Genomic DNA, 11,645 nt, shown 5'->3' on the forward strand with positions numbered 1-11,645 from the left:
GATAGTTAATAAGTGCCCAAGTCAGGACTCTAATTTTGCTTTAAGTCTTGTGTGCTTTTTTCCCCACTACATCAATTAACAGTTTTTATGGGTATAAAGTAAATAGTTAATAGGGTTGTTGCTTGCTGTTTCTAATGGTGATCTCAAGTTAAAGTAACAGTATTGTCTCATATTGTTGTCTCCCTAACCTTGTAGGATGGTATTGAGCCTATGTGGGAAGATGAGAAAAACAAACGAGGAGGACGATGGCTAATTACATTGAACAAACAGCAGAGACGAAGTGACCTCGATCGCTTTTGGCTAGAGACAGTAAGGTTTTAAAATTATAAAGCTGTTTCGGAATACTAAAACTTAACTTATGTTACATTTTACATTGGTTACTTAATTCAAGACGAGATAAGGATTCCCACTTTAGCTAAGCCAGCACTTAATTTTGTTCTGTCCTGTGAATCTTGTATACTTCTTACATACTAATACAGTGAAACTCCCTACCACATATTACACATCCAGAAAGTGATTGGCAGTTGACTCACCTTCCAGAATAAGGTAATCCTGGTCATTTCATTAAATTCAAAATTATAGAACGTCTCACATTTTGTATGATGTAAGTTTTTCTACAATCCTCTTGAGTATTGATCTGTATACTAAACTTTTTAGATCAATGAAGGAAACAGTGAAATTGTAGCTTGATATTATTCAGCTTATATGTTGTGATGTAACTTGGAACTTTTGGCTTCATATGACATTTATTAAATATGAGATAATAGGCATTTTCTCTAGTGAAAGTTTTCAAACCCCAAGCTTTTAGGAGCAGGGATGATAGTCTCTTTTGTATCCCTATCACTTGACAGTGTCTGGTTTATGGTTAGCCCTTACTAAGTTGAGCAATAATAAACATTTCAGTGAATGGCTTTTTAAAGAAGAAACTTAATTTTGCGGGAATTCCCTGGCAGTGCAGTGGTTAAGACTCCCAGCTCCCAATGCAGGGGGCCCGGATTTGATACCTGGTCAGGGAACTAGTTCCCACATGCATGCCGCAACTAAGAGTTCACATGCCGCAACTAAGGAGCTGGCAAGCTGCAACTAGGGAGCCCGAGAACTGCAACTAAGACCCGATGCAACCAAATAAATAAATAAATAAGTTTAAAAAAAAAAGAAAAAGAAAGAAAGAAACTGGGCTTCCCTGGTGGCACAGTGGCTGAGAGTCCGCCTGCCGATACAGGGGATACGGGTTCATGCCCCGGTCCAGGAAGATCCTACATGCCGCGGAGTGGCTGGGCCCGTGAGCCATGGCCGCTGAGCCTGCGCGTCCGGAGCCTGTGCTCTGCAACGGGAGAGGCCACAACAGTGAGAGGCCCTCGTACCACCAAAAAAAAAAAAGAAAAGAAACTTTATTTTGCTTTTGGGAGAGATTATCAGTAATTACTATTTTAGAATTCTGCATTAAAAAGTCATTTCAGTTTTGCAGGATGACAAAAGTTCTGGAGATTGTTGGTGGTACAGTGTGAATATACTTAATGCCACTGAACCATACACTTAAAAATGGTTAATATGGTAAATTTTATGTCATGTATTTACTACAGTTTTTTTTAAAGTTAGAAAATGTTCATGAAAAACAAGAACAAGAGGCAATTAAGCAGCTTTTTCAGTTATTCCATTAATATTTGCTGGCAAGTGTAAGCAGCAGCAGAGCAAAGTGAATATTAATAAAATAATTCACCTTTTATGTGCCTGGACATCAGTTGCCCAATTTGCTAAAAAAGTTAACAAAACTGATCATGTTCTTGGTATTAAAGAATCAAATTAACAAAATTTTTAAAGGCCAGGACAAAAAACTATATATAAATATAATTTAGGCATTCAGAAAGTCGACTCTCGGGCTTCCCTGGTGGCGCAGTGGTTGAGAGTCCGCCTGCCGATGCAGGGGACACGGGGTCGTGCCCCAGTCCGGGAAGATCCCACATGCCGCGGAGCGGCTGGGCCCATGAGCCATGGCCGCTGGGCCTGCGCATCCAGAGCCTGTGCTCTGCAACGGGAGAGGCCACAACAGTGAGAGGCCCGCGTAAAAAAAAAAAAAAGAAAGAAAAAAAGTCGACTCTTGATTTAAAAACTTTTTCAGTTTTGTATATATACAGATATTTGAGACATTTGCAGCTTAATAAGCTGTTTATCATCTATTGAATGTAATTTGAGATTTGGATTTTTTCTTTTAAGCTGCTGTGCCTTATTGGAGAGTCTTTTGATGACTACAGTGATGATGTATGTGGAGCTGTGGTTAATGTTAGAGCTAAAGGTGATAAAATAGCAATATGGACTACTGAATGTGAAAACAGAGAAGCAGTTACACATATAGGGTAAGTTTTGCTTTTTGTGTGCTTCTTTTAAAATAGATAACTAAAAGCAGAAGTACTTTTTAAATTAAAAGTATTTATGTAGATCATTATTTTCCTAGTTTTCATGAACACTTTTATAATCTTGAACTGCTGTGTATTGGTATTCGGTGTCTTATTCATATTTTTTTCACTTCTGTAAAATTTCTTTTTCCTAGCAATGGGGTATATAATCACTGTTTTACCATGTAGCATTTTATTATTTAGCATATGAGAATATGTCTTTTTTGCCCTACTTTAAAACCATAATGCTAATGTATAATACTCAATAATTTGGTGAATATTGGCATTTGCCATTGAAGTTTAAGTGACAGTAGCTTGGGTTTGTCCATATTTAAAACCAACGTGTGTAAATTTTAAAACTTTTTTTTTTAACAAATTTAATCAGTTATACATATACATATGTTCCCATATCCCCTCCCTTTTGCGTCTCCCTCCCGCCATCCCTATCCCACCCCGCCAGGCAGTCACAAAGCACCGAGCTGATCTCCCTGTGCTATGCAGCTGCTTCCCACTAGCTTTCTACCTTACGTTTGGTAGTGAATATATGTCCATGCCGCTCTTTCGCTTTGTCACAGCTTACCCTTCCCCCTCCCCACATCCTCAAGTCCATTCTCTAGTAGATCTGTGTCTTTATTCCTGTCTTACCCCTATGTTCTTCATGACATTTTTTTTCTTAAATTCCATATATATGTGTCAGCATACAGTATTTGTCTTTCTCTTTCTGACTTACTTCACTCTGTATGACAGACTCTAGGTCCATCCACCTCATTACAAATAGCTCAATTTCGTTTCTTTTTATGGCTGAGTAATATTCCATTGTATATATGTGCCACATCTTCTTCATCCATTCATCCGATGATGGACACTTAGGTTGTTTCCATCTCAGGGCTATTGTAAATAGGGCTGCTATGAACATTTTGGTACATGACTCTTTTTGAATTATGGTTTTCTCAGGGTATATGCCCAGTAGTGGGATTGCTGGGTCATATGGTAGTTCTATTTGTAGTTTTTTAAGGAACCTCCATACTGTTCTCCATAGTGGCTGTACCAATTCACATTCCCACCAGCAGTGCAAGAGGGTTCCCTTTTTTCTACACCCTCTCCAGCATTTATTGTTTCTAGATTTTTTGATGATGGCCATTCTGACTGGTGTGAGATGATATCTCATTGTAGTTTTGATTTGCATTTCTCTAATGAGTAAAGATGTTGAGCATCCTTTCACGTGTTTGTTGGCAGTCTGTATATCTTCTGTGGAGAAATGTCTATTTAGGTCTTCTGCCCAGTTTTGGATTGGATTGTTTGTTTTTTTGTTATTGAGCTGCACGAGCTGCTTATAAATTTTAGAGATTAATCCTTTGTCTGTTGCTTCATTTGCAAATATTTTCTCCCATTCTGAGGGTTGTCTTTTGGTCTTGTTTATGGTTTCCTTTGCTGTGCAAAAGCTTTGAAGTTTCATTAGGTCCCATGTGTTTATTTTTGTCTTTATTTCCATTTCTCTAGGAGGTGGATCAAAAAGGATCTTGCTGTGATTTGTGTCATAGAGTGTTCTTCCTATGTTTTCCTCTAAGAGTTTGATAGTGTCTGGCCTTACATTTAGGTCTTTAATCCATTTTGAGCTTATTTTTGTGTATGGTGTTAGGGAGTGATCTAATCTCATACTCTTACATGTCCCTGTCCAGTTTTCCCAGCACCACTTATTGAAGAGACTGTCCTTTCTCCACTGTACATTCCTGCCTCCTTTATCAAAGATAAGGTGACCATATCTGCGTGGCTTTCTATCCTGTTCCATTGATCTATCTTTCTGTTTTTGTGCCAGTACCATACTGTCTTGATTACTGTAGCTTTGTAGTATAGTCTGAAGTCAGGGAGCCTGATTCCTCCAGCTCCATTTTTCGTTCTCAAGATTACTTTGGCTATTCGGGGTCTTTTGTGTTTCCAAACAAATTTTGAAATTTTTTGTTCTAGTTCTGTGAAAAATGCCAGTGGTAGTTTGATAGGGATTGCATTGAATCTGTAGATTGCTTTGGGTAGTAGAGTCATTTTCACAGTATTGATTCTTCCAATCCAGGAGCATGGTATATCTCTCCATCTATTTGTATCATCTTTAATTTCTTTCATCAGTGTCTTATAATTTTCTGCATACAGGTCTTTTGTCTCCTTAGGTAGGTTTATTCCTAGATATTTTATTCTTTTTGTTGCAATGGTAAATGGGACTGTTTTCTTGATTTCACTTTCAGATTTTTCATCATTAGTGTACAGGAATGCCAGAGATTTCTGTGCATTAATTTTGTATCCTGCTACTTTACCAAATTCATGGATTAGCTCTTGTAGTTTTCTGGTAGCATCTTTAGGATTCTCTATGTATAGTATCATGTCATCTGCAAACAGTGACTGCTTTACTTCTTCTTTTCCGATTTGGATTCCTTTTATTTCCTTTTCTTCTCTGATTGCTGTGGCTAAAACTTCCAAAACTGTTGAATAAGAGTGGTGAGAGTGGGCAACCTTGTCTTGTTCCTGATCTTAGTGGAAATGGTTTCAGTTTTTCACCATTGAGGACGATGCTGGCTGTGGGTTTGTCATATATGGCCTTTATTATGTTGAAGAAAGTTCCCTCTGTGCCTACTTTCTGCAGGGTTTTTATCATAAATGGGTGTTGAATTTTGTCGAAAGCTTTCTCTGCATCTATTGAGATTATCATATGGTTTTTCTCCTTCAATTTGTTAATATGGTGTATCACGTTGATTGATTTGCGTATATTGAAGAATCCTTGCATTCCTGGAATAAACCCCACTTGATCATGGTGTATGATCCTTTTAATGTGCTGTTGGATTCTGTTTGCTAGTATTTTGTTGAGGATTTTTGCATCTATGTTCATCAGTGATATTGGCCTGTAGTTTTCTTTCTTTGTGACATCCTTGTCTGGTTTTGGTATCAAGGTGATGGCCTCGTAGAATGAGTTTGGGAGTGTTCCTCCCTCTGCTATATTTTGGAAGAGTTTGAGAAGGATAGGTGTTAGCTCTTCTCTAAATGCTTGATAGAATTCGCCTGTGAAGCCATCTGGTCCTGGGCTTTTGTTTGTTGGAAGATTTTTTATCACAGTTTCAATTTCAGTGCTTGTGATTGGTCTGTTCATATTTTCTATTTCTTCCTGATTCAGTCTTGGCAGGTTGTGCATTTCTAAGAATTTGTCCATTTCTTCCGGGTTGTCCATTTTATTGGCATAGAGTTGCTTGTAATAATCTCTCATGATCTTTTGTGTTTCTGCAGTGTCAGTTGTTACTTCTCCTTTTTCATTTCTATTTCTATTGATTTGAGTCTTCTCCCTTTTTTTCTTGATGAGTCTGGCTAATGATTTATCAATATTTGGGGCAAATATTACTATTTGCAAAAGTTGCCTGTCATCCCTGCCCCCGCTCCCCGCAAGTGTCAGTCAGTGTTGCCTAGGATTTTCTTTTTACTATATTTAAATTAGTAAAATTGGACTTTAAATTTTGTGTTAAAAGTAAGTACCAGTCATAAGTCACAATATGTTTAGTTTGCCTCTTTGAATGTTGATTTTTCAAACATTATGAATTCTCCTGTGAACATAATTCCTTCCTGGATTAACAAGTGTGGGGATTTTCCAGGTTTCATTCTCCATGGGGTTTCTTATAAGAGAAGGTTGATTGTTGTTCCGTCACCATATTCCTGATCTTTCTGTCAGCCTTAAAACTTACTGACTGTGGGAGTCTCCTATTTCTTTGAAAATGTGTTAAAGAAACTAAGTATGAACTTCTTTCCTTGGAAAGTTTTTTATTTGTGTCAATATTAAACATTTTTGAAATCTCTGTAAAACTTTTGACCTCACTTTTTCAAGGAAAAATTTTTTTTCACCCTTTTAAGTTGCATGGCTCAGTGCTCTTTCTGGCATTTTTAGTGATTAAGTATAATTGAAGGTAATACATTATATCCTAATGTAAATCTGATAATAGTTATAATTTTAGTTCTCATAAAATTATTTTTAAATACCCTATTCGAAGGAAGGTAGTAAAGTCTTCTGAAGGGTAGAGTGTGAATAAAATTTCCTGGTATCATACTGCTGGAGTATTTAGCTCCATGAAAATGTATATTTCTTTATTTTTGTTTCATTTTGGTGCCTATTTTTAAAATTTTGCTATTTTTTCTCAGATACCAGATTCCTAACTTGACCTATGATGTTCTCATAAGATCGTATGATCTGTCCCCAATTTTACCTTGTCAGCCTTCTCTCTCATACTTACCTTTCTTGTGAGCTGTAGCCACACAGCCTTATTTTTGTTCCTTGGCCTTGAGATGTGCTTCATTCTCTTAGCATTATACTTTGACCTCATGAGTTTTTAAAAGGAGAGATTTCTCTGATTTCAAAGAGGAGATTAGATCCTCCTTGTTAATAATATCACAACCCCTGTGCTTACCCTCTTTGATACTCAGTCACATCTTATTTGAAAATTAGGTTGTAGATTTAATATATAAGGCAGAAATCATGTTATGTTCTAAATTATCCTTAAAATATCATAAATCGCCTTCACAGTGTTTAATTTTTGTGTGTGCATTCTTGTCGGTAATAGGTAAGGTAAATGTAATTGCAGTAACATACAATATTTATTAAGGTTTATATGTAAAATATAATTGAAGCATTTTAGATCAGAAAATTAAGACGTGCGTGTAATTGATTTTGAATACATTAATTAGGTATGTGATACACCTCCACCATATGTATTTGTGAGTTTGTAAATAATCAAATACTCTAAACTATAAACACCATGAGCCTAGAGACTGTCCTTGCTTTGCTTATTATTAATTTACTGATAATTATCACAGTACCTGATACATAGTAGACTCAAGTATTGGTTAAGTGATTAACCAAGATTGTTGTGAAAATGAAGAGTAAATTTTGCTAAAAGGAAAAAGGTGTGCAATTTCCTATTTCCCTCTCTAGGTATTATTTTTTAATGTAAAGAATAATAATACTGGATTTGGGGTGTATGTTTGAATAAAAATTAATGGCTACTTTTCTTCTTTTTCATTTTCTAGGAGGGTATACAAGGAAAGGTTAGGACTTCCTCCAAAGATAGTGATTGGTTATCAGTCCCATGCAGACACAGCTACTAAGAGCGGCTCCACCACTAAAAATAGGTTTGTTGTTTAAGAAGACACCTTCTGAGTATTCTCATAGGAGACTGCGTCAAGCAATCGAGATTTGGGAGCTGAACCAAAGCCTCTTCAAAAGCAGAGTGGACTGCATTTAAATTTGATTTCCATCTAAATGTTGCTAAGATATAAGAGAAGTCTCATTCGCCTTTGTCTTGTACTTCTGTGTTCATAGTTTTTTGTTTTTTTTTTTAAATTTTGGCTAGAGTGTCCACTATCCCAATCAAAGAATTATAGTACACATCGTCCCCAGAATCAATAAATGTGTTCCTGGCCCACTCTGTAATAGCTTAAAAGAATTAACGATTACAAACACATTTGACCCATCTACAATATTAAAGAAAAGAATTTGCATTTCTATACCTTACAAGAGAAGGATTCTGTTTATGTTCCATTGTATGAAGGAGCATATTTTGCTGGTTTGAAAGAGTATGATGCATACAGTTTTCTAACAATTTTCTTTGTTTCTTTTTACAGCATTGTCTGTGCTGTACTCTTGCTGATGGCTGCTAGATTTTAATTTATTTGTTTCCCTACTTGATAACATTAGTGATTCTGATTTCAGTTTTTCATTTGTTTTGCTTTTGTTTTTTTCCTCATGTAACATTGGTGAAGGATCCAGGAATATGACACAGAGGTGGAATAAACATTAATTTTGTGCATTCTTTGGTAATTTTTTTGTTTTTTTGTAACTACAAAGCTTTGCTACAAATTTATGCATTTCATTCAAATCAGTGATCTATGTGTGATTTCCTAAACATAATTGTGGATTATAAAAAATGTAACATCATAATTACATTCCTAATTAGAATTAGTATGTCTGTTTTTGTATCTTTATGCTGTATTTTAACACTTTGTTATACTTAGGTTATTTTGCTTTGGTTAAAAAATGGCTCAAGTAGAAAAGCGGTCCCATTCATATTAAGACAGTGTACAAAACTGTAAATAAAATGTGTACAGTGAATTGTCTTTTAGACAACTAGATTTGTCCTTCCTTTTATTTCTCCATCTCTATAGAAGGAATTTGTACTTCTTATTGCAAGGCAGTCTCTATGGTGTCTTCTTTTGTAGTGTCTTCCACGTGAATAGCGTAAGTTTGGAGCATTAGTTTGATTATTACGTTTATTTTAATTTTTAATAAATTGAACAGGTAGCATCATATATATATGGAATTAAATTGATGTGGCTATCTTTTTTTTTTTTAATAAAGTAAGAGGCACAGCCCTTCAGTCTTAGGTAAATAATGTACTCTTAATATGTTAAAACTCATGAGAATTGTGACCTTGGTGCATCACCATCTGATTGGTAGGAATAGCAGTTGTAAAACTTGGTTGCTGAATTGAGATGTTATTTTTCAAGTGTCCAAATGACACCATAGGGAAAGAGTTACAGGTGGTGGGGGGCGTATGCATTAAGAATTTTGTTAGTGTTGCTGTCTAAATAGAATTAGAATAAACAGGTTATGAATGCTTGTATTTATAATGATGAATTGGTGTAGTATAGATTTATGTAAACTTAAAAACTTGATCTCTTTGTAGGCATCATCTGAAAGCAAATTTGAAAACAGTTTGTTTATAATAATTGTATATTTCAGATCCCGTAAAATGAAATATGGCTATATTGTAGACAAAAGGGTAAGTTGAACTGTAGGTAGAATGAGAACCATTAATTGAGAGGAAATTTTGTCTTTAGATGGTGATTATGAATTACTCATTTTAAAGCTGCTAAGTTTGACAAAAATCCTATATAAAATAAACATGAAATTAATAGTATTGATTTTACTGAGGAATTAAAACAGTTTAAAGGGTACCACAAGCTACCACCTGAGTACCCGCAATACCACAAACACCCCTTGTTCAGTATTCTAGAAATAACTGAGTCTTTTGTGTTTATAATCTCAATATACTGTACCTAGTAATATCTGTTGTTTAAGGTTGGGTGATTGTTTAAGGTGGTTTATTGTCTTTGTTGATAAACGAAGTTGTGAGCACTTCAAGAGCTTGCTTAAAAGTGACCGTGGAGGTGGTAGTGTGTGGGCAATGGGTGGCATTGGAAGAATATATCTATTAGAAATTAATGCTTAATTTCCTTAATTCTAGGATGCAGTCCATTTTAAGAAGTATCAGCTTTGGCGGATAGAGGAGGAATAATGAATTAAATGTACACAGTTCTAAATTTTTTTTAAATCCTAATTTATAACATTTGATTGTCCTCATTATTACCATCTGAGCATCACATTCGGTTTTAAGTCTTTTTCCCAGTATGGGTGGGGAGGAATGATTCTGAGTCACTTTTGGCAAATGCCACTTAAGTACCACAATGACTTGCAAATTTCCTAACTTTATTAGCATCTTTTCTAAATATAAGATTAGATTGTACATGATTTTCTAAGTTACTTTTCCCTCTCTAACAAGATATTATAAATAAATATATTTTCATAGTAGATTATTAAAACAATCTTTAATGGGTAAATAGTAGTTCATTGTAGGATGTGCCATATTTCATTTAACCAATTTTGTTAATAATTCCAGTTCTACAGAAGGATTTGAGGCATACTATGTAAGAATCAAAAAGTTAAAATCCTTACTTAGTACTTATGTGCCAGGCAGTGTTCTAAGCACTTCACATGCACTTTAACCTGCACAGTAATCCTTTGATGTAGGTGCTGTTATCCCCCTTTTACAGATGAAGAAATGAGCAGTGAGGATTTAAGTCACTTAGTATGGATTTGAATCATGGAAATTTGGTTTCGGAGATCCTGTAAAGCACATTATACAGTCTCAGTGGTATAGAGCCTACCTGATGGGCTGTAATAAATTGCACCAGATTGTAGTAAGTTTATAGGTCAGGACATTTTAAATTTTACTTCCTTTGGTAATGAAATGTATAATAGATGGAGCGTCCCCCGAGGCCACTCTGTTCGCAGTCAGCTAAACTAATCATTTGGGGTGTTTTGAGAACAAGGAGACAAAGGTACAGGAGTTTAGAGGTGCATAGATTAAGTGAATATTTTCATATACAGTTTTAAGTGTCTATATCCTGTTATCTTCTAAGATAAATGACAAAATAAAGCAAAGTTTTCAAGTTGAGCTGAGATTCTTAAATGCTGAAGTTTGCATTCAAAAGTATAATTTTAATTTACTAAGGCAGTGTGATAATGTGATGTTTTACATTTTAAAATTAAAACAAGTTAATGACAAGTCTCTGTGCTACTTTTTATCTCTTAATTGTTATGGATTGTCTTCATTATCGAGTAGAGGAAAAAAAGAGCTGAATTTTCTCACTCAGAGTTAGACCCTCTGGGCAAATGCAAAATTTCAGGTCAGATTGACGTTAAAAAACAAAACCGTAGGGCAGTGCTATCTGGTGTCTCTCTGGACCAGTATAGAAATTAAAGAATGTTTAGAAACTTCTACGGAAATTTGATATTGCTGTGACATTAAAGTATGTGATCATTTCTCTGCTAACGGATTTTTTAAAATATTTTTGTGACAAGAGTGCATTTTGGGGTTTAAAAGTGGTCCTTCATCACATATAATTTGAGAGACACTACTCTTAGGTTGTTTTCCTCAGTAGCCAAGACCAGCTCATTTGCCCATCAGTCTCTAAAAACAACCAGCTTACTATCTCTTCACTCCTCATCTCACAACTAATGAACTTGGTGTCAAAGTTTCCGCCCTAGTCTGTAGTGTCTTTCAATAATACTTTCTGGTATCTTCCTTATTGTGAATTTCAAAGTAGAAATTTCTAGTACCTCGGATAGTTTTAGACTTTAATAGTCTTGTGATTATTTCTTCCACTGCTAGAAACAAACAAACAAAAAAGAAATTGTGGGCATGAGATCACATGTGCTATGTCTTTCCCAATTCAGAGGAACCAGTTTCCACATTTTAATCTTGCCCCCTTTTCTTTTACTTCAGAACTTACAAATTCCTCATAGTTTTGCACAGAAGTTATATACCTATGTTTCCTCCAAAAAAATACATATTGAGTACCTCCGTTTACTGTGCTCTAGGTGCTGGGGTATACAGCAGAAAACAAAAGACTGGTCCCTGCTGTAAAATTTTAAAAGCAGACATCTAT

General features: G+C 35.4%; 1 protein-coding gene across 4 annotated transcripts in view; it reads left to right on the forward strand.

Moving 5' to 3' along the window:
* EIF4E (eukaryotic translation initiation factor 4E) overlaps window positions 1-8,526 on the forward strand; it is a 48,715-nt gene extending 40,189 nt beyond the window's left edge. For all 4 annotated transcript variants that reach the window (XM_082636823.1, XM_082636821.1, XM_082636822.1 and 1 more), the window contains exons 5-7: window positions 196-309; window positions 2,215-2,354; window positions 7,446-8,526. In XM_082636823.1, the coding sequence (XP_082492949.1) occupies window positions 196-309; window positions 2,215-2,354; window positions 7,446-7,560 (369 nt within the window). In that variant the 3' untranslated portion in view covers window positions 7,561-8,526. The remainder of the gene's footprint in view (window positions 1-195; window positions 310-2,214; window positions 2,355-7,445) is intronic.
* The last annotated feature ends 3,119 nt before the right edge of the window (window positions 8,527-11,645 follow it).

Source organism: Mesoplodon mirus (assembly GCF_964341445.2).
Source record: "Mesoplodon mirus genome assembly, chromosome: 2".
In the NCBI taxonomy this organism is placed as follows: domain Eukaryota; kingdom Metazoa; phylum Chordata; class Mammalia; order Artiodactyla; family Ziphiidae; genus Mesoplodon; species Mesoplodon mirus.